The sequence below is a fragment of the Anabrus simplex genome, chromosome 2 (assembly GCF_040414725.1).
Source record: "Anabrus simplex isolate iqAnaSimp1 chromosome 2, ASM4041472v1, whole genome shotgun sequence".
Classification (NCBI taxonomy): domain Eukaryota; kingdom Metazoa; phylum Arthropoda; class Insecta; order Orthoptera; family Tettigoniidae; genus Anabrus; species Anabrus simplex.
Window position 1 is genome coordinate 775652874 of NC_090266.1, and position 24570 is coordinate 775677443.

Consider the following 24570-nt stretch of genomic DNA (forward strand, 5'->3'; position numbering starts at 1 on the left):
TCACAACCATGGATGTTGACTGGGACTTCGGTGGAAGCTACACTTTACTCTGGCCTGTGCCAAGAGATGGATGCAAAAGTACTGTATCCATCAAGAAATGACAGCAGGCAGATTGTTTTTAGTATATCCCCAGAAATCTTATCAATTCCTTCTAGTTTTTAATTTTTAAAATCTTATTTCAAACGTCATTGTTATCATAGGTAAATTTAAATACTTTGTTAGTATTAGTACCTCCTCTATCTGGACATTATCTTTGTTACCAACAATCTTTACATACTTCTGACTGAATACTTCTGCCTTCTGAAGTTCCTCACAATGCACTCTCCTTGTTGATGAATGATTCCTGGAATGTCCTTCTTCGAACCTGTTTCTACTTTGAAGTACCTATATATACCCTTCCATTTTTCACTAAAATTTATATGACTGTCAATTATGCTTACCATCATGTTATCCTTAGCTGACTTCTTTGCTAGATTCAATTTCCTAGTAAGTTCCTTAAATTTCTCCTTACTTCCACAGCCATTTCTAACTCTATTTCTTTCCAACCTGCAGCTCCTTCTTAGTCTCTTTACTCCTTTGTTATAATGTAGCGGGTTTTATACCATTTATTACCACATTTAAAGGTACATACCTGTTTTCACATTCCTCAAGAACTGCTTTAAGCCCATCCCACAGTCTGCTTACATTTTTATTTACCATTTTCCATCGATCGTAGTTACTTTTGAAAGCTCCCTCGTGCCTGTTTTATCAGCCATATGGTCCTACTTTTACGACCTTCCTTTCTATACATTTATTTTTAACTATGGCAAAAAACAACTTCGTGATCACTAATACCACCCATTACTTCGGTTTCTCTTTAGAGCTCATCTGGTTGTACCAGCACCAGATCCAGAATATTCTTCCCTCTAGTTGGTTCCATCACTTTCTGATTCAGCTGTCCTTCCCAGATTAATTTATTTGCCATTTGTTGGTCATGCTTCCTGTTGTTTGCATTACCTTCCCAGTTGACATTTAGTTAATTGAGGTCACCTGCTAAAATCACTTTCCTCTTTGTATCATTCCCCTCATAGCTAATTATCTTTTCAAATAATTCTGAAACAGCATCTGTGCCACCCTTTCCCGAGCTGTACACTCTGAAAATATCAATTTGCCTACAGTATTATCTTTAGAGATGAGCCTTACATGTTGGTTTTCATGTTTGTCATCTTTAACTATTTCGTAGTTTAGAAATTCTTCTATCACCAGAATGAATACTCTCCCTTCTACCAATTCTCTCCTACCTCTATGATGAACACTGCAGTTCCGTGAGAAAATTTCTGCATCCATTATATCATTTCTCAGCCATGATTCAACTCCTGTTACAATATCTGGTTTTAATTATCTATCCGAGTCTGAAATCACTACAACTGCTCTATTTACAGTTTGTTTTTCCAGTATCCAACTGTCGAGATGGCACATTCATTAGCTTCCACCAAATCCTTCATGCTACATGGTTTAGGCAAATTTTCACAGATGAGAAGGTGTTCATGATCTTGCTTTACACCACACTCTCACAAATCTTGATCACCGTACCCCCACCTTTTCAAGTTGGTTTTGTATCATGTCACTCCAGATCTTAATCTGTTAAGTGTCTTCCAATGTCCATATTGAAGATGATGTCTCTTTCACTTCCCATAATTCTACAGGCGACTTCCTTCTCCAGAGTGGGTGGGCGGTGAAGTCCAAATATTGGGTGACTTGGATCTGTTTCTTGCTTCTTATTCTTCTTCTTCTTCTCAATGTCTGCTGCAACTTGTTCCCTAACATCTTGAGGTGCTACTCCCATAAGTGGAAAGATCTTATTAACAAGAGTTGGCCGTAAGCAGCCTGTAACAATGCGGCCTGTCTCATGGAAGGCAACATCCACTTGGTTTGTATGAGTGGAATTCCTCCAGACTCGAGCAGGACACTCTGCAGCAGAGAAACACACGGCAAGGGCAGAGGTATTGAGGATGGTAGGTTGTGCTCCCCATGTTGTGTGAGTGAGTTTGTGAATGAGATTATTCCTGTTGCATACCTTCTGTTTGGTATCTATACAGTGCTGTTTATAAGTTAGGGCACAGTCCAACTTTACCTCTATAGATATTTGGGTTGATCACAATGGCTTAATTTGTGCCCTTTCCAGGTTATGTTCAACTCCTTTTTTGCTTCTTTGTTGTGCAGATGGAATGCATATACCTGAGTTTTCTCCAGATTGGGTTTCAGGTGATTCTCATCATAGTAGACAGCTACTTCTTCAAGAGCAGATGTCAGTTTTAATTCTGCTTCTTCTATTGTAACTCCTTGAGCAGCAACAGCTGTGTCATCTGTGTGGATGAAAGCCCTAGTTCTGGTGTTAAGTGGCTGATCATTGGTATAGATGATATATATAATATTGGAGTCAACACACTTCCTTGGGGGTGGCCATTCTTTTAACATCTCCATTTGCTTTTCTTGTCCTTCAGATTGAAAAAAAAAATTTCCATTCTGGAGCAGGCATTGAATAAACTGTGTCAGTTGATAGTCTCTGGTTGTTGAATAAGTTTCCTTGTCATTCTCTTCACTGTATTGTACAAATACTTCTACAGTTCAACACCAACATTTTTATGTCATCCCTACTTGACTTCCAGATCCCTGTACCCTTAACACACCACTCCCTAGACCACGCTTTTTTCCTGAATGTATGTCCCTATAACCCTTCTAAACAAATTTCTTAACTTATTCATACCACTACGGTTAAACTGAATGCCAGCTGAGCGCAGATCCCTTTCTTCTGCCCATCCATTAGGATCTAGAAATCTCACTCCCAGTTTCCCACATACCCTCTCCATAGTCTCATTTAAATCCCCAATCATCTTCCAGTCAGTATCCCTCCTATACAGTATTCCACTGATAACAATCTCTGCTTCCTTATACTTCAGCCATGCTGCATTCACCAAATTCCACACATTCCAACCATGTTGGTACTTATACCTATGCTTATAAATAAAACATAATATTGGCAGAGGGGCCAGACTGATGTTATTGAGGAGAGGTACAATACTAGAAGTAAGTAACGACACACTTGATTTGTCGAGGTCCCACATTATAAACACTGCGTGTGCAAAGACACAAAGCACGCCTTACACATTGGCATAGACTGAGGGACTAATATTTGCTGTAAATTGACTGTTATCATACCTTATTGTTACCTCTATAAATGAGTGTGTAATATGAAGGTCTGTAGTCAAAATGAATGCTAAATAGATCTCATCTTGTCAGAAGTAGTCAAAGCAAAGTCTAGTTTGAGAAAGAGAGAGACATTGATACAAGTAATACATATATAATTTTATGCCAAGTGACCATTCAGCTCAGCAGTAATCTGCTCGCTCCTGAACACTCAGATTGGAGTTTCAAACCCTGCCATGAGAGTATATATAATTTATTATTTTCTCACGTAACATTTCACTTACAATCATTTGATTTTACCATTACCATGCTTTTTGCTCCTCTTTTCATGTGCTTTCGGATATGAGTTATGATGATGGTGATGGAGTCGTGCAGCTGTGAGCTTGCATTTGGGAGATAGTGGTTTCCAACCCTACTGTTAGCAGCACTGAAGATGATCTTCTTTGGTTTCCCACTTTTACTCGAGGCAAATGCTGTGGCTGTACCTTAATTAAGGCTAAGGCTGCTTCCTCCCCATTCCTAGCCTTTTCCTATCCCATCATTGCAATAAGACCTATCTGTATCCATGTGATGTAAAATAGATTGTAAATAATAATAATAATAATAATAATAATAATAATAATAATAATAATAATAATAATATGGCCTCAGGTACCATGGGCAGGCATTTTGATTTACTGCCAACTAGGCTGCCTGTGTGCTAACTATGACGTTTTGTTTTACTTTACCAAACAGCAGACTAAACTGGATCTTTCGTGGGTAATCTGTGACTGAGGTTTTAATTTGTTAGGTAAGCACCAAATGTGTCACCAGATATGTTGTACATGCCAACTTCATACAACATGGAGTGTTGAATGACTTCTTTCTCCCCTTCAAAAATATGACTACCTCTGCTGGGTTTAAACTCATGATCTTGGAATCTAGTGGCTGAAACTCTTCTACTGATCTGCAGAGGGATCAACCATTTGAGGTGTTGTGTCCTTTTCATAGTTGAAGGGCAATTGGGAAGAAAGAGGAACATACTTTGGACTATGAAGCCTCTGTTGTCAGCTGGGAGAATGTAGAGTGGTGAATCATCCTTCCTCCAATGAGACATCATCTAAACTGATTTGCAGGGCCCTCTCAGAGTGTATTGTAAACCTGGTACCAGATACAACCCACTTAATGTGAAGCATGATCGAAGGTTAAAACACTTTAACATGTCGTGCTGGAACTGGACTTCCAGTGATAACACTGGCTTGTTGGAATGTGTCCCCTGTTGGTTCACTCCTCATAAATACGAAGCATTTTTTAAAGTAAGTACCATTTTTAAATATGGCTGCTGCAGTGCTTCAATTGTCGTTCAGAGCATGTGCACTCTGTACGTACATCTTTAGGCTAGCCACAAATGCCATTATGGAAGCATTCACCTATATTTATGTTTGTTCGTGCATATATAAGATACCTCTGGCAAATAACGGTCCCGCTGAGTGTGAAATGTGCACTGTGATTCATTTTCTAAATGGAAAAGATGTGAAATCTGTTGAAATTCATCGGCAGATTAGTGAAGTGTATGGAGAACACACTATGGGCAAGAGAATGATAAGAAAATGGGCTAGAGCATTTAAAGAATGCCGTAGTAATGGCCACAATGAAAAGCGTAGTGGGCGGCCGTCTGTCATTACTGAAGACAGTGCAAAAATTTGATGCAATGGTTCGAGAAAACAGATGCTTTACGGTTTCATCATTAAGTTATGAGTTGCCTGAAATTTCAAGGAGTGTTCTTTGTGAAATACTGTCAGGATGTTTAGTTTATCAGAAGTTGTACTCATGCTGGATACAAATAATGCTGACAATAACGAAGGTGATCCATTCCTGAGTCAAACTGTCACCGGCGATGAAAGCTGGGTGGCTTATGTTACGCCAAAATCAAAACAGCAATCCATGGAATGGAGACACTCAACATCACCCTAGAATGTAAAGTGCAAGCAAACAATTTCAGCTCGCAAACTCATGTGCACTGTGTTTTGGGTTAGGTAGGGAGTGTTGCTTGTGAATTTCTTGCACCGGGGTGACACAGTAAATGCCAAGCCTTATTCTGAGACCTTATGTAAACTCCTTTAACCTATCCAAAACAAATGGCGTGGCATGCTCACAAGGGGGATTATTTTGCTTCATGACAACATGCAACCTCACACGGCCTATCCAACCCGAGACCTCACCACTTCATTTGGTTGGGAACAATTTCATCATCCTGAATATAGTCCTGACCTAGCACCAAGTGACTATCACTTGTTCCTGCACCTGAAAAAAGCATTTAGGAGGTCATCACCATGATGAAAACGATGACCTAAAAAAAACTGTGCTGCAGTGGCTGGCACTTCAGGCAGCAGATTTCTATGAGGGTGGAATTCAGAAACTGGTTTTTCGATATGACAAGTGCCTTAATATGCTTGGAACTTATGTTGAGAAGTAGCTTGAGGTACAGGCATACATCTAAAAAAAGAATTGTTTAAAAAATACAGTACTTTTTTCTATATCAAAATGGTACTTACTTAAAAAATATGCCTCGTATATTGATCATTTGGAGAATGCACTGCTTCTTTTGCCCCAGAACATTATCCCCAGCGATTTGTTTTCCAGCAGGATAACCATCTGGCACACTAAGCCGAAGTTGTTCAGACGTGGCTTCGGAGGAGGCCCAAGATGACGCTTCTAAATTGGTCTCCAAAGTTACCGGACCTGAATATTATAGAAAATGTATGGGCAAAGTTGAAATGGAGGAGGCTCGACATCTATATGGATGACCCACTGAGGAATGCACCAGTTGTGAGATCAAGTTCTCAGGGTTCTGGGAAGATCTGGCCCAGGATGAAGACTATTTCTGCAACTCTATGTACTTCATGTCCTGGATAATCCAAAGAACTCAAGAAGCTGAAGGTATGTGTATAAAGTATTATGTCTGCATGTGTGTTTGTTACTCTTTATGGTTTTTCCTCTTTATGTTGAGTGAGGAAGACAGGTTTATCTTCCAGATATAAATGGTCTTTCATGTTACTTTCCTTTGCGCCATGGGTCAGATAAAGTATAAAACTATCCCACAGATTGCTGTGCAAAAATTACCACCACCACCACCATCATCATCATCATCATCATTCAGCAATGTATAGAAGCTTGAGATGGTCTCACTCTTTACTGTCTTGCCCAAATGTAGACAAAGAGTAACCAGGAAGTGTTATCACTGCCTAATCTCTACTCAGCATGCTCATTAACAGCTTCGCAGCCCTACACTTTCATGGCATTGCAATTTCATTTCTGAGTAGTGTGTTAATCGTCAAGATTAGCAATCTAGTGATACCTCTACAGAAGAGGAGAAAAATTAATGGTACAAGAACGTGAGGTCTGACTCAATAGGAAAGTCAGTAACTTTGCTTAATGGAGATTGAGACAAACAGGTGATAAATGATTAAGTTCCAGAATTTGAATATTGTAAACTGATTTACACAAGGAAATAGAGTTGTGGTTATTTTACAAAATCTGTTATCTAGAACAAACAAACATATGATCTAAAGTTCAAAGTTCAGCATCACCTACCAATGACTTTGAATCCATGGAATAGTATGCTTCCAGTATTGCAAACTAACTTCTGAGAATGAAATACTGTAGTCCACAGGATAAGTACTGTATATATATATATATATATATATATATATATATATATATACTAGCAAGATACCCGTGCTTCGCTACGGTATTATACTGAAATTTATAATTGAATGCTTATTGTTTTAGATATATAATCCGCCGAAATTCGCGGTCTGACTCGTTTTCTGCGAGAACCCACCAAAATTCCCGATCTGACTCGTTTTCTATTAGATTACGGCATGTTTTCTCCCATTTTTCAATCTTCTTTTCCAGCAATCGATTTCGTTCTTCCCGGGCTAGGCTCAGGTATTCCTCCCGGTCAGTTGGGTCCGTAAATCTTTGCCATCTTTTCCTATAATCATTTTTAATATGGATAAAATCCTTCAGGAGATCAGGCGTGGTGTCATATTGGGTGCCTAGAAGGCACTGAACCCGCGGCCGGACTGCATTCTTAGTCATTACCCGTCCAGGAGCCGTTTCCAGCGCGGTCCGCACATTTGACGACGGTCCGGAACATCATTATTATTATTATTATTATTATTATTATTATTATTATTATTATTATGTGTTGCTGGAATGGATGATGACAGGAAAACCGGAGTATCCGGAGAAAAACCTGTCCCGCCTCCGTTTTGTCCAGCACGAATGTCACATGGAGTGAACGGGATTTGAACCACGGAACCCAGCTGTGAGAGGCCGGCGCGCTGCCGAGGATCCTTATAAGTACATTAAGAACAGTAAAATCAATTGGTCTCACCTCCTTCTACACCCCACCGCCGTTTATTTACCGGCACCCCGCCCCCCCCAAAAAAATTAAAAGAAGGCTTGTTTCTTATGTTTAAAGAAGATTTCAAACACCAATGTTCACGTCTATTACCTTCAGTTTTGAGATATAAGTATCCCCATAAAAATAATTTACTTTTTTCACTTCATTTCACACTACTCCCCTCCCCCCTAAGTGAATTTTCCCGCAAAAAATACTTGTTTCTTTAATAGTAAAGGATCTACTAAATACCAATTATCACGACTCTAACTTCTTCAGTTTTTGATTTATGTGTCCTCATGAAAGGAATTCAACTCCTTTACACTCCCGCCCTCCAAGATGGTTTCCCCCCAAAACGCGTTTTTCTTTGTTTTTAAAGGAGATCCAAATACGAATTTTCACGTCTGTAACAACTTTAGTTTTTATTAGATGTATGTATTCTCATTCAATTAATTTAATTAATTTTTCAATTCTTTCAACCCCCCCCCCCCTCGTTGGATTTTCCGAGAATACGTGTTTCTTTATTTTTAAAGCAGATTGCAAATATCAAATTTCACGTCTGTAACATCTTCATTTTTGAGATATCAGTAGCCTAATTAAAAGAATTCAACACCATTTTCAGTCACTTTTACCACCCCCCCTCCGCCCAAGTGGTATTTCCGAAAGCTAAAAATACACGTTTCTTTATGTTTAATAGAGATAAAAAATACCATTTTTCACTTCTGTAACATGTTAAGTTTTTTGAGATAAACTGTAAAAATTCTCATTTTAAAATTTCACCCCTTTTGAGTTCCCCTTAAGTGGAGTTTCCAAACACAAATCACCTATGTTTCTTTAGATTTACAGGAGATACAAACACCCACTTTTTACGTCTGTAACATTTTACGTTTCCAAGATATTCTGTAGATATGGTCTTTCAAAAATTCACCCAATTTGTCACTCCTGTTTAACCGCCATTAATTGGATTTTCCAAAACTAAAAAATACGTGTTTCTTCATTTTTAAAGGAGATCCCATATACAAATTTTCAGTTCTGTAATATCTTTCATTTCTGAGATATATGTATCCTCATTCAAGGCATTGAACCCATTTTTCACCCTTTTACACCCCTCCTATTGGGATTTAGAGGAAACAAAAAATACGTTTTCCTTTATTTTTAGAGGAGATTCTAACTACCAATTTTTACATCTGTAAATTTTAAAGTTTTAAGATGTATACACACTCATTTTAAAAAATTTACCCTCCCCCCTTTTTACCCCCCAATATTTGGATTTTCCAAAAACGAAAAAATACGTGTGTTTATTTATTTTTAAAGGAGATTCTATATACCAATTTTCACATATATAACCTTTAAAAATTTTGAGATAGATACACTCATTTTAAAATATTACTCCCTTTTCACACCCCCCTAAATTGGATTTTCCAGAAACAAAAAAATACGTGTTTCTTTATTTTTAACGGAGATCCCAAACCCCAATTTTCAGGTCTGTAATATCTTCAGTTTCTGATATATAAGTAGCCTCATTAAAGGCATTCAACCACTTTTTAGCCCCTTTTCACTCCTCCTATTGCGATTTTCCGAAAACAAAAAAATACGTGTTCCATTATTTTTAATGAAGGTTCTAAATACCAATTTTTACATCTGCAAACTTTAAAAGTTTGGAGATATAGATTCCTTCATTTTAAAAATTCACCCCCTTTTCACCCTCCCATTAATTGGATTTTCCAAAAACAAAAAATTTCGTGTTTCTTTATTTTTAAAAGAGATCAAAAGTGCCAATTTTCGGGTCTGTAATATCTTCAGTTTCTGAGATATAGGTACCGGTATCCTGATTAAAGGCATTCAACCCATTTTTCCCCATTTTCACCCTTTTTCACCCCTCCTATTGGGATTTTCTGAAAACAAAAAAATACGTGTTTCCTTATTTTTAAAGAAGATTCTAAATACCAATTTTTACATCTGTAAACTTTTAAAGTTTTGAGATATAGAGCAACTCATTTTAAAATTTCACCCCCGTTTTCACCCCCTTAGCGAAGGAATATCCAAAAATCCTCTCTTAGCGAGCACCTACGTCTTAATATGAATGTATCCCCATAATTTCATCTCTTTATGTCCAGTAGTTTTGGCTCGGCGATGATGAATCAGTCAGTCAGTCAGTCAGTCAGTCAGTCAGGACAAGTTATTTTATATATATAGATATATACAGTGTATATATGTGCATGTGAGAAGGACCACATGTTGGGTATTGAGATAAAGGTACTGTCGTGTACCATAACATGTAACTAATATCATATAATTGAATTGAATGCCTATGAAAGAAATTAAGGCCTTAAATTGGTATGTAATGTTACAACATAAGATTTCATAACTTTTCAGCAGAGCTGTTTAAAAATTTTGTTACTTTGTGACACAAATATCTACTAAACTATTTGGAAGTTACGCTGGCTTTTATATTTTCATGTTCACTGGTATTCTGACATAGAATTTTTTAACAAAAATTACCAACAGGTATTATTTACGGTCTAATATTCTCGTGGAGATCTATCTATCGATGCTAAGTCTCTGAGGTTTTATGACTTGCAGAAGGTCACTGAAGACAACTAATTGCAACACTACTGCCTTAATGATCATTAATCACAGTTAGCATAAGACAGGGGTATCAGTTATGCTGAAGCCTGCGTTTTGGGCATATTATATGCCCTTTCACCATTTAGTCCTGATGTCCTACCTCTCCACAGTAGCTGCAGGTAGGTTGAGACCTCTTCTTTGGGGAGAATTTTCTTAGAGTTGGTGGTTTTCTCTTCTGAGCCTTACTTGTTTTTTAGGCATTACACTTTTTGAAGAACATGATGATGGTGTAATTATTGGTTGAGGAGGAGAAACAGAAGCCGGCCCCTTAAGATTTTCACTTGAGGTGGTTGGTAGCGGCGTTGTTGGAGCAGGGAAAGATGTTACAGCAGGACATAGTACATCTTTCTTAACTTCAAAGGAGAGTGCATATAAGTCTCTGGTAAGACCCCAACTAGAGTATGGTTCCAGTGTATGGGACCCTCACCAGGATTACCTGATTCAAGAACTGGAAAAAAATCCAAAGAAAAGCAGCTCGATTTGTTCTGGGTGATTTCCGACAAAAGAGTAGTGTTACAAAAATGTTGCAATGTTTGGGTTGGGAAGAATTGAGAGAAAGAAGAAGAGCTGCTCGACTAAGTGGTATGTTCTGAGCTGTCAGCGGAGAGATGGCATGGAATGACATTAGTAGACGAATAAGTTTGAATGGCGTTTATAAAAGTAGGAAAGATCACAATATGAAGATAAAGTTGGAATTCAAGAGGACAACCTAGGGCAAATATTCATTTATAGGAAGGGGAGTTAGGGATTGGAATAACTTACCAAGGGAGATGTTCAATAAATTTGCAATTTCTTTGAAATCATTTAGGAAAAGGCTAGGAAATCACCAGATAGGGAATCTGCCACCTGGGTGACTGCCCTAAATGCAGATCAGTATTGATTGATTGTCTAGTTTTTTCATGGAGATACATCTGTCTATCGATGCTAAGTCCTTGAGGTCACTGAACTAAGGCGGTGGATCTTCTGGAAGGATGGTGTAGGGGACTTTGTCAGAAACTATGGTTCTTTGTTAACACTACACCAGGCTGCTCTTTCATATACACAAAGTGATGTATCTGGGCTATTTGTGGAATGTTTCTTCTTTCCAGCACGTTACTTGTTTTGCCAGTCATAAGTAGGAATTGTTACATTTCTGGATTTTGTGCCAACAGCGACAGGAATAATAGAGCTAGAAACCTGACAACTTTTACGGGTGACATTAATTACATCTTCAATAACTTCACTTTCATTTCCCCGGAATGCTCTCTTGAAACAACCAAAATACAAATCAGGTTGAAATTTCGTGTGTCCCACTGGCAAAAATGAGATTTTACTACTGCTGTTCTTTCCCGTCATAACTCTCCACATGAGGTATCTCATTAAGAAGACTGCATCGGTATCTGAAATATTTGGAGCAGAGAGGATGTTTATGAAACCTATTACCTTTATTAAAAGTGCCCAGCTAGGGTTTATTTATCAAAAGATAAGATATCCGAGTCATCTTATCTTATGCTTGCGCAGCTATGAGCATGAGCGAGTGTGTGGACCCTCGCTTACGATGCGAAATGTGGTCCCTTTTCTTAGTATTAAATAAACCTCATATTTCAGCAGTGATTATTATATGAGGGCTTTTAAATTCACGCAGCGAGTAGATAACGGTCTAAGCAATACATAGGTATCAAAAATGAAAATTCAACATTTTACTCCCTTCAGTGGTTTTTTACAATTATTTTGTGAACTGTTGACTGAGAAGGGGTTCCTTTTCTTGTGCACGGACAAATATATATATCTATTTAAGCAAAGATATTTATGGATGAATAAGATTAAACAATAGCACTGAATCATGGCATATAAAAGTGGTTCAAATATAATCATTACTGATTTCACTTCAGACAACCCTTTCCAATAGGTTTGTGAACCTGGATGTGACTCCTCCTCTCAATCTCTGGTAGCTAGGAACCAGTACAAGTCTTGTTTGGGATCTACAAGCAAGATGAGTGGATGGACTGTGCCATGCAGTGAGGAACAATGCATTATCATAAAATTTCTTGCTGGGAAGAGGGTCAGCAATCAGAAATTTTCCAGACTCAAAAAACAATTTGGAAAATCATGTCTCTCAAGAACCCATGTGTTTGAATGGTATACAACCTTCAAACTGGGAAGGGAGAGTCAGGAACAAGCAGCACTATTCATGGAATTCATTCAGGAACAATTATCTCTTGTAGGTAACTTTACAAAATACTGTATCCCTTCCTCAAAGAGCTAAAGGCAAAGGGGAAGTGTACTCATGGTTCTAGAAAAACTCCTCATCAACTCTTGTGGCACATGAATGTAAGGTAAAGTAAGGGTGTATTCTGCCCGAAGGCAGGTCCGAACCTCCGCAGAGGTGTGCCTGAGCCGGAGTTTACGTACGGTAGGGTGACCAGTTCCTTTCCGCTCCTCCATTCCCTTACCCCCACCAACAGCGCGTGGCAACCCATTCAAATCTTGACCATGCCCAATGTTGCTTAACTTCGGAGATCTCACGGGATCCGGTGTTTCAACACAGCTACGGCCGTTGGCACATGAATGTAAGGCAGAGATTTTACAGATACATACGGCCAACCTACTCTCCTAAGCCACACCTTTCATGTCTTAATTGAGGAAAATTAAAAGAAAGAGTGTATAGGCACACTGAAAAACCATATAAACTCCATGGAGCTACAGCCCTGATGGGCTTTGGCCTACCAAGCAAGTGTTACTCAGTCTGAAGGCCTGCAGATTATAAGGTGACATTGATCACTGCAACGAGTCCTCTTGGCCTTTTAGACTGGGCCTGCTGTCTCACCATCAGATAGCTCCTAAATTGTTTTCACATACGATATCAGAAGAGATGCTCCACTAAGTGGTATGTTTCGAGCTGTCAGTGGAGAGTTGGCGTGGAAAGATGTAAGTAGTGTATGGGACCCTCACCAGGATTACTGGATTCAAGAACTGGAAAAAATTCAAAGAAAAGCAGCTCGATTTGTTCTGGGTGATTTCCGACAAAAGAGTACTGTTACAAAAATGTTGCTAAGTTTGGGCTGGGAAGAATTTGGAGAAAGGAGATGAGCTGCTCGACTAAGTGGTATGTTTCAAGCTGTCATGGGGGAGATGGCATGGAATGAGATCAGTAGACGAATAAGTTTGAGTGGTGTCTTTAAAAGTAGGAAAGATCACAACTTGAAGATAAAGTTGGAATTCAAGAGGACAAATTTGGGCATATATTTGTTTATAGGATGGGGAATTAGGGACTGGAATAACTTACCAAGGGAGATGTTGAATAAATTTCCAATTTCTTCGCAATCATTTAAGAAAAAGCTAGGTAAACAACAGATAGGGAATCTGCCACCTGGGCAACTGCCCTAAATATAGATCGGTAGTGACTGATTGAAGACTGAAAATGATTTGTTGTTAATAATAAATAATAATTATAATGTTATTAGCATTACGTCACACTAACTACTTTTACGGTTTTTGGAGATGCCAAAGTGCCAGAATTTAGATCCACAGGAGTTTTCAATGGCCGTTAAATATACCAACACGAGGCTCATGTGTTTGAGCACCTTCAAATACCACCGAACTGAGCCAGGATTGCACCTGCCAGGTTGGAGTCAGAAGGCCAATGCTTCAACCATCTGAGCCATTCAGCCTGGTATTATTTTTTGTAGGGTCACACTTATTTGCAAGGCTAAGCTGGCTAGTTTATGTTTATAGTGTTAGAATTAAGGTTTGTTTATGTACAAGTCCAGAGGTGCTCGAGTGCCCGTGAATCTAAATGATTGTTGTGTGTGTGTGTGTGTGTGTGTGTGTGTGTGTGTGTGTGTGTGTGGGAGGGAGGTTGCCTTTGTCCCTGTAAATGTTCTATAACCCCCACATATCAGAATTTTGACTGGTGGCTTAATGACATAGCTTCTCAAGGATTAGTGTTAGAATTAAGGTATGTTTTTTTACAAGCCCAGAGGTGCTCGAGTGCCCGTGAATCTAAATGTTTGTTGTGTGTGTGTGTGTGTGTGTGTGTGTGTGTGTGTGTGTGTGTGTGTGTGTGTGTGTGTGTGGGAGGTTGCCTTTGTCCCTGTAAATATTCTATAACCCACATATCAGGATTTTGGCCGGTGGCTTAATGACACAACTTATCAAGGATTAAATAAGAACCGTAAATGTGAACTGTGTTAAAACTGCATAATAAACCTTTAAACGTAATATTGCTGATGGGTTGCCTAAATTGTGCTAAAACTGCAAGCCTGGTTCCTAAATAATTGTTTGAATAAATGTCTGTTAAAGGCATAATGGGGCCACCTAAACACAAACTGGATTTAATAAACTAATGATTCTGAATGATTTGGGGACCATTACAGTTTGTGGAGATGTAATAATCAATTCCTGCCTACCATCTCAGTTGTTAACCTCAGAATTAAATCATGGTTTATGGGTCGCACATGTAACACATAACCTAAAAGGAATTTGAGTCATACTGTCATTGTCAAAAAGAGAGGAATCAATCTTAAAATCTGTGCATATAATCATCATCATTTTAATTTCCCCTTGTTCTGCTCCTGCCAAGGTGGAGTGTTGATGATACTTTTCAACCATTACCTCTCTTTTCATCACTCCTCTTCAGTAATTGTATTCCATTCCAGTCTTCTTTTTCTTATACTGTACTTGACAGAGTCTATCCATCTGGCCCTGGGCCAAACTCTTTCCCTCTATATTATCCTCCAACACTTGTTTTGGTACCCTTCCCTCCTTTATCCTCATAACATTATCCATACAACCTCAATTTATTCTTCTCCATCATATCACTCAATTTTTCTACCCCTATTTCTTTTCTGACCACAATATTTCTCATTCTGTCTCTCCTCGTCTTCCCTACCTTACTGTTCAGGAACTTTACCTCAGTGGTTTTAATTTTACTCTCATTTCTCGCTATCAATATCCAAATCTTTGATGCATATGTTAACATTGGGGTATAGTACATCTTGTGCATGATCTCTCTACATTTCATAGGAACTTCTCCGTTCCACACCAAGTTCCTTACGTTATGGTAGAACATATTTCTCATTTGTATACTTCTGCGGATCTCCTTATCCAACCTTGCAACTTGCATTACCGTATTTCGTTTCCCAAATGTTTGGAGCATTCAACAACCTCAAGGTTTTGCCTCCTGATACTAACTATTCCTGTTCCTTCTCTTTTTCCCTTGTCATACCACTGTTTTGCTCTTCTCCACACTGATTTTCATATCATATTTCTCAGTGTTGTCACTGAAAGCCTCTAGATGGATTTGTACTTCTATATTGTTGACTCTCCAGATCACTATGTCATCTGCAAAAAATATTTTCATATTCCCTCTGTATGTTGCCTTTGTTTCCTTTAAACTTTCATCCATAACTATTATAAATATAAGTGGAGACAATACACTTCCCTGTCTTAGTCCAGTTTGGTTTCTAAACCAATGCGTTCTCCCTACTAGAGTATGGACACATCTGGAACAGTTTATATATATTGCATACACTAATTCCCTTGGTTGCTGTCCACATCCCTTCTTTTTCCAATTTCTCCCAACACCTTTTCTCTATTTATACTCTTATATGCTTTTACTAGATGAAGGAATACCATCACCAGATCTTTTCTGTATTTCTACTGCTGGTATTTATTATACCTTAACACCAATAATCATGTACTTGCTTTTACCTCCATATACGCCTTTGCAGCCTGTATAACCAATGTAGACCAATAGGTCATGCCTTTATCATTTCCACACATATTTCATCAATTCCTGCCAATTTTCCTGTTTATTTGTTTAACAGCCATTTTCACCTCTGCCATTGTAATATCACTTTCTGTTTTTGGATCATCCTCACATACTACTACTTTCTCTTCTGCATCATTTCTCACATTCAGGAGTTTATAGTAGTAATCTTTTAACTTATTCTTTTTCTCCTCTGGGTTTGTAATTACATTTCCTCTTTCTTCCTCCACTTATTTTGTGTGGAATTTTTCTTTTCTCTTGTTTTTTATCAATCCATACAACTTCTTTTTTCTACCATTGACATCCTTTTCCAACTCTTGTGGGAATCTCTCCCAACATTTTTCTTTTCCTCATTTGCAACCTTCTACACTTTTAATTTCCTGATACCTAATATTATTTCCTTCTTTCCTATCTCTATTCCTTACTTGCCATGCTTTCTTCTTTTGTTTAACAACCTCCTTCACCTTTCCATTCCACCCAGGTGTCTCCTTTTGTCCTTCACTCTCGTTGAACTTCTGCTACAACTCTTCACTACACAGCCTACAAATATATTTTAAAATTTACTCCACTCTTCTTTCTGGTATAGGAATGTGCTGTTTTAATTCCTCCTCAAATTTCTTCTGAGTTCCTTTATCTTTTAGTTTCCATACTTTTATTTACTTCTGTCATTTCCGTTACTCTCACAATATTACCTATTTTCAATTTTGCTACCACTACTCTGTGGTCTCCATCAAACGCCTCACCTGGTAATGCTGTTCCATCTATGAACTGTTTGTGAATTTTTTAAAACCAAAATATAATCAATAACTGTTTTTATAATTCTTTCACCCCAGATATATCTAGTGATCTTTCTACTGTTCTTCTTTTCTAAACTAAGTGTTATCCACAATCACTCCGTTTCTCTCACAAATATCAATCAACTTATCTCCCTCACTGTTTCTTTTTTCTCATAACCTAAAGGACCAATCACTTCCTTTTCCCCCCAATTCTGTCACTTCCAGCCTGCACATTGAGGTCTCCCATGACTATCACTTCCACAGCGGTGATTACTTCCTCCAGTGTCTCCAAAATTTCTTCTATATTTTCCTCACTCTTTGCAGTTTGGGGTGCAAAAATATGGATGAAATCTTTCAATCCTTCTTCCGTCCTTATACTGTGATTATTCTATGCATATAATAATGATTGAAAATGAGATTCCAGTGTTATGAGGGAAAAGGAACCCAGCAAAGTTGATATAGAGAGTTTATGAGAAAATAAGGAGAAAGTGAAGAGAAGAATAATGAAGTTATAAGTGTCTGGGCAGACTGGAGTGAGTGATATTCAGGGTGACTGGACATCAAGGGCATTAAGACTGAATAATCAAGTGCGAGGTGCATTTCCCAAAAATCAGTATGTGCTGAAATGAGAGGGATGTTTGCTTGGTTACCTTATATTTGTCACGATCGCAGGAGAACGTAGAGCTTAACACTCAATAGGGACGATAACAGGCCAAACTGCTGAACATTGAAAACTGAGTGGAATTAAACAGGGCTAATAATAATGTTCATCATCCAGATTACAATAATAGTAATGATAATAATAATAAAGAACACAGCTGGTGAGTATGATAATGGGGAGTTGTCAATGTTCTTAATAATAAGATTAGACATTCAGGTAAGCTGATATTGATGGCATGCAGCTGTATCTGGACGGTTAGGATAGGGTCCGTTTGTTGAGTCCTCTCTCATTAACGATAGCATTTCTTATGTTAGGATCCCAGGATATATTGTAAGTAGCTCTGGTGGGAGCTCATCTCAGGGAACGTGGAGTTGACTATGAGGTTCCTTTGTACTTGTGCCTATGGCCCCCAAATGGTCGTTGGTTCCACACACATATGGGTCAAGGTTCGACTGATACAGGTTGTTGGGTCATACTATATGGGTCGCTGTTCAACTCCAATTGGTCAGTAGTTCGACCATAAGAAAGGTCTATTGGATACTGTATGGTTTCATGTATTTGTTTCCAGATCTTTTATAAACAAATTGTAAATTATGTTTTCTCAGTGCTGCAACAAACATTGCATTAATTTAATTGAATAAATTGCTCTTGGTGCATTTGTGAAGGAAACAGTTCCATTATCTTTTCATTGTAGCTAGTTGGTCCTATCTATAATGATCGATTACTGTATGTTATCTACCCAATCCTATTGTGGAGTCTACCATCCTAGTTGCCCTGTGATTTAATGTGAGAGAGCCCTTACTGCTATCAATTTTTGCATGCCCTGTTCACCTCTGAGTGCCTCATTAGAATGAGACATTTGATTTTAAAACATTTCTTTCATTTAGCTGATCATTTTCATACACCAGAGATATACTTTACACCCCCTGAAACAAATGCTATTTGCGACTCAGGCGCGATTGAGTGCATTTCAGAATTTTAAATAACTTAAATCAGGCCTCATATACATGCCGGTGTGCTGGATATAGTATCTGTGTTGAATTCTGCTAAGAAGTTTCTTTCTTGCTCTGAAATTTTCTGAACTTCCTGGTAGGTTTTTTTGTATGCACAACATTAGAATGACATTTTCCTCTTTTTTTGGAGGGGGGGGTGAGGTTAGGCTATTTTGGGCATGTTCTTATTTTATGTAGGAAGCTGTCAGGAAGTTATATCAATTGCATGTTAAGTTATCGTGTACATGTCTAAGCATTTACCTTTGTTCGTAATCTTTGTGTACAGTTGTTCTTGTAAATTTAAAACTTGCAATTTTCATTTCTGTTTGTGCTTAGTAGTGACATACGGTACCGGTATTGTAATTAGAATATGTCTGAACATAGTTTAATACTTATTGTAGTGTACTGTACAGTGGTATACGAATAATATCTTATTAGAATTTAGCGTGCTTATTTTATTATTGTAAAATATTTGTGTAGTACCGGTATGGTAGAGGTATCAGTAAAAACTCTCTTACTACAGTATATTTAGATAGTGTCTTTCTTGTGTGCTATATTCGTGTGTCATCTTTCATGTGTATCTATTAGAGCATAGTACTAATAATAAGCTGTCTAAGCATTTAGCTTTGTTGGTAATCTTTGAGTACAGTAGTTCTTGCAAATTTCATTTCTGTTTGTGCTTAGTAGTGACATATGGTACCGAAATTGAAATTAGGATATGTCTGAACGTAGTTTAAAAATTATTGTAGTGTACTGTTTAGTAGTATATGAGTAATATCCTATTAGAATTTAGTGTGCTTGTTTTATTATTGTAAAATATTTGAGTAGTACTGGTGTGGTAGAGATATCCACAGAAACTCTTACTAAAATTCTGTTGCTGTAATTAGGATAGGCTTAATTGCAGTTTGGAATTTTTGTAGTTCTTGTGTATTCCTTTCGGTATTCAGTAATTAACAGCAGTTTTTATTCTGTTAGGGGGTTGTAGGATAAAAATAGAGTACGACTAAGTAGTATTGTAGTGTGGTCGTATATAAATTACCTTATTGACGTGTGATCTGTGAGTACTAACCCAGAAAACATATCCCTCCATGCATTTGCACATAAATTATTTTATTTTTCCTTTTATTTTCATTTATTTCGTAAAGAATGGCTAAGGAGTGCAGGTGTACGAACTGTGGGTGTGACGAGGCATTGAGGAGTATTAGGGAGGAGTTGCAGATTTTGAGGGAGATAATTATGATTCTCACAGAAGACAGGAAGGAAAACAGGACTCCCTTACACAATGTACAGGTTACAGTAGGTGTACAAGAGGGAGGGGAAGGAAAGGGGGGAGTTGTAGAAGATAGGTGGTCTAATGTTCTAAGGAGAAGGAGATTGCAGGCTAAGGGCTCTATTCAGGATCAGAATTCAGGACAGGTGTCTGTGCGAAATTGGTACGAGTCACTCCAGGTAGAATTACAGAAGGATGATGAGGGACGGGGAACTGTTGCTTAGATGTGTGGAAGTAGGAGGAATGGAAAAGGTAGGAAAGGGAAATGTAGAGTGGAGGATAGGAAAAGACAGGTGGAACAGGGTCATGGGAGGAGAAAAGGGAGGAGGAAGTAGCTTCTGCAGCTATCAGGAAAGATAGGGCTGACCAGGAGGAGAGGGGATCAAAGGAGGTGGGTAGGGTTGAGGCTCTGGTCATGGGGGATTCCATCGTTAGACACGTGGGGAAAGTGTGTGGAGGAAAGGGAACCAGGGTAGAGTGTTATCCAGGAATTAGGTTGAGGTAGATGTTGAGGAAAGTAGAAGGGAGGGAGGAGAGGAAGGAGAAGGTGATAGTGTTTCACGTTGGTACCAAAAACATAAGGCAAGCTGATATAAGTACCAACATAGTTGGAGATGTGTGGGATATGGTAAATGCAGCAAGGTTGAAGTTTAAGAAAGCGGAGATTGTTATCAGTGGAATACTGTGTAGGAGGGATACCGACTGGAGGGTGATTGGGGATTTAAATGAGACTATGGAGTGGGTATGTGAGAAACTGGGAGTAAAATTTCTAGATCCTAATGGGTGGGTAGGAGATAGGGATCTGTGCTCAGATGTCCTTCAGTTAAACCACAGTGGTACGTATAAGTTAGGTAAATTGTTTGGAAGGGTAATAGGGATGTACATTCAGGGAAAAGGGTGGCCTAGGGAGCGCTGATAAGGGAACAGCGAACTGGAAATCAAGTAGGGATGATATAAAAATATTAGTGTTGAACTGTAGAAGTATTGTAAAGAAAGGAATAGAATAAAGTAATAGATGTATATTTACCAGATATTGTAATAGGAGTTGAATCATGGCTGAGAAATGATATAATGGATGCAGAAATTTTCTCATGGAACTGGAGTGTTTATTGTAGAGGTAGGGTAGGAATGGTGGGAGGGGGAGTATTCATTCTGGTGAAAGACGAATTTGTAAGCTACGAAAAAGTTAAAGATGAGAAACATGAAATTCTAGGTTTAAGGCTCATTTCTAAAGATAATTGGCAACTTGGCATATTTGGAGTGTACCGATCAGGAAAGGGTAGCGCTGACATGGATTCAGAATTATTTGATAAGATAATCAGCTATGTGGAAACGACATGGAAAGGAATGTGATTGTAGCGGGAGATCTGAATTTGATATACTAATAATTTGTTGGTAATGTTACAACATAGCAACACAAACTGTAATTTGTATTGAAAAGGTGGATCAAAATAACCAACAAATTGTTAGTATATCATAGCATAGTTCAATACGGGTCTAATAATGAGATTAGTTACATGTAATAAAGATCTGAATTTACCAGATGTTAATTGGGAAGGCAATGTGAACCATAGGAAGCATGACCAACAAATGGCAAATAAGTTAATATGGGAAGGACAGCTGATTCAGAAAGTGATGGAACCAACGAGAGAGAAAGATATCCAGGATGTGGTGCTGGTAAAACCAGATGAGCTCTATAGAGAAATAAAGTAATAGATGGTATTAGTGATCACGAAGCGGTTTTTGTCGTAGTTAAAAATAAATGTGTTAGAAAGGAAGGTCTTAAAAATAGGACTATTAGGCAGTACCATACGGCTGATAAAGCAGGCATGGGGCAGTTTCTAAAAGGTAACTATGATAGGTTGAAAACGGTAGATAAAAATGTAAACAGACTCTGGGATGGGTTTAAAGCAATTGTTGAGGAATCTGAAAGCAGGTTTGTACCTTAAGGGTGGTAAGGAATGGTAAAGACCCACCTTGTTATAATAGAGAAATAAAGAGACTAAGAAGGAGGAGCAGGCTGGAAAGAAAGAGAGTTAGAAATGGCTGTGGAAGTAAGGAGAAACTGAAGGAACTTACTAGGAAATTGAATCTAGCAAAGAAGGCAGCTAAGGATAACATGATGCCAAGCATAATTGGCAGTCATACAAATTTTAGTGATAATTGGAAGGGTATGTATAGGTAATTTAAGGCAGAAACAGGTCCAAGGTGGACATTCCAGGAATAATTAATGAACAAGGGGAGTGTGTATGTGAGGATCTTCAAAAGGCAGAAGTATTCAGTAAGCAGCAAGTAAAGATAGTTGTTTACAAGGGTAATGTCCAGATAGAGGAGGAGACTAATGCTAAAGAAATATTAAAATTTACATATGATAACAATGACATTTACAATAAGACACAAAATTGAAACCTAGAAAAGCAGCTGGAAATGATAAGATTTCTAGGGATATACTAAAGACAATGGGTTGGGATATAGTACCATATCTGAAGTACTTATTTGATTATTGTTTGGTTGAAGGAGCTATACCAGATGAATGTAGAGTTGCTATAGTAGCAAAGGTTGATATACACTGACTGACAGAGCAAATGCAACACCAAGAAGGAGTGGTCAGATCTTTTATGCCAATTGCAGGGTAGACTGACGTCACTGAGGTATGCTCATGATGTGAAATGCGCCGCTGTGCTGTGCACGTAGCGAACGATAAATGGGACACGGCGTTGGCGAATGGCCCACTTCGTACCGTGATTTCTCAGCCGACAGTCATTGTAGAACGTGTTGTCGTGTGCCACAGGACACGTGTATAGCTAAGAATGCCAGGCCGCCGTCAACGGAGGCATTTCCAGCAGACAGACGACTTTACGAGGGGTATGGTGATCGGGCTGAGAAGGGCAGGTTGGTCGCTTCGTCAAATCGCAGCCGATACCCATAGGGATGTGTCCACGGTGCAGCGCCTGTGGCGAAGATGGTTGGCGCAGGGACATGTGGCACGTGCGAGGGGTCCAGGCGCAGCCCGATTGATGTCAGCACGCGAAGAACGGCGCATCTGCCGCCAAGCGGTGGCAGCCCCACACGCCACGTCAACCGCCATTCTTCAGCATGTGCAAGACACCCTGGCTGTTCCAATATCGACCAGAACAATTTCCCGTCGATTGGTTGAAGGAGGCCTGCACTCCCGGCGTCCGCTCAGAAGACTACCATTGACTCCAGAGCATAGACGTGCACGCCTGGCATGGTGCCGGGCTAGAGCGACCTGGATGAGGGAATGGCGGAACGTCGTGTTCTCCGATGAGTCACGCTTCTGTTCTGTCAGTGATAGTCACCACAGACGAGTGTGGTGTCGGCGTGGAGAAAGGTCAAATCCGGCAGTAACTGTGGAGCGCCGTACCGCTAGACAACGCGGCATCATGGTTTGGGGCGCTATTGCGTATGATTCCACGTCACCTCTAGTGCGTATTCAAGGCACGTTAAATGCCCACCGCTACGTGCAGCATGTGCTGCGGCCGGTGGCACTCCCGTACCTTCAGGGGCTGCCCAGTGCTCTGTTTCAGCAGGATAATGCCCGCCCACACACTGCTCGCATCTCCCAACAGGCTCTCCGAGGTGTACAGATGCTTCCGTGGCCAGCGTACTCTCTGGATCTCTCACCAATCGAACACGTGTGGGATCTCATTGGACGCCGTTTGCAAACTCTGCCCCAGCCTCGTACGGACGACCAACTGTGGCAAATGGTTGACAGAGAATGGAGAACCATCCCTCAGGACACCATCCGCACTCTTATTGACTCTGTACCTCGACGTGTTTCTGCGTGCATCGCCGCTCACGGTGGTCCTACATCGTACTGAGTCGATGCCGTGCGCATTGTGTAACCTGCATATCGGTTTGAAATAAACATCAATTATTCGTCCGTGCCGTCTCTGTTTTTTCCCCAACTTTCATCCCTTTCGAACCACTCCTTCTTGGTGCTGCATTTGCAATGTCAGTCAGTGTACATAAAGCTGAAAATTACAGGCCAGTAAGTTTGATGTGCATTGTATGTAAGCTTTGGGAAGGCATTCTTTCTGATTATATTAGACATGTTTGTGAAATTAATAACTGGTTTGATAGAAGGCAGTTCGGTTTTCTGAAAGGTTATTCCACTGAAGCTCAGCTTGTAGGAATCCAGCAAGATATAGCAGATATCTTGGATTCAGAAGGTCATATGGACTGTATCACGATTGACCTGTCTAAAGCATTTGATAGGGTAGATCATGGGAGACTACTGGCAAAAATGAGTGCAATTGGACCAGACAAGAGAGTGACTGAATGGGTTGCTATATTTCTAGAAGACAGATCTCAGAAAATTAGAGTAGGCGAAGCTTTATCTGACCCTGTAATAATTGAGAGGGAAATTCATCAAGGCTGTATTATTGGACCTTTATGTTTTCTTACATATATAAATGATATGAGTAAAAGAGTGGAATCAGAGGTAAGGCCTTTTGCGGATGATGTTATTCTCTATAGAGTAATAAATAAGTTACAAGATTGTGAGCAACTGCAACGTGACCTCGATAACGTTGCGAGATGAACAGCAGGCAATGGTATGTTGATAAATGGGGTTGAAAGGCAGGTTGTGAGTTTCACAAATAGGAAAAGTCCTCTGATTTTTAATTACTGCATTGATGGGGTGGAAGTTCTTTTTGGGGATCATAGTAAGTATCTAGGTGTTAATATAAGGAAAGATCTTCATTGGGGTAATCACATAAATGGGAATGTAAATAAATGGTACAGATCTCTGCACATGGTTATGAGTGTGTTTAGGGGTTGTAGTAAGGATGTAAAAGAGAGGGCATATAAGTCTCTGGTAAGACCCCAATTAGAATATGGTTCCAGTGTATGGGACCCTCACCAGGATTACCTGATTCAAGAACTGGAAAAAATCCAA

General features: G+C 39.1%; 1 protein-coding gene across 1 annotated transcript in view; it reads right to left on the reverse strand.

Moving 5' to 3' along the window:
* Positions 1–24570, reverse strand: part of LOC136863684 (roundabout homolog 2-like) — a 231455-nt gene that overhangs the window by 33802 nt on the left and 173083 nt on the right. Inside the window, exons 15-16 of the mRNA XM_068226035.1 lie at positions 2218–2477; positions 1669–2080 (exon numbers count right to left, since the gene is read on the reverse strand). Of these exons, the coding sequence (XP_068082136.1) occupies positions 1669–2080; positions 2218–2477 (672 nt within the window). The remainder of the gene's footprint in view (positions 1–1668; positions 2081–2217; positions 2478–24570) is intronic.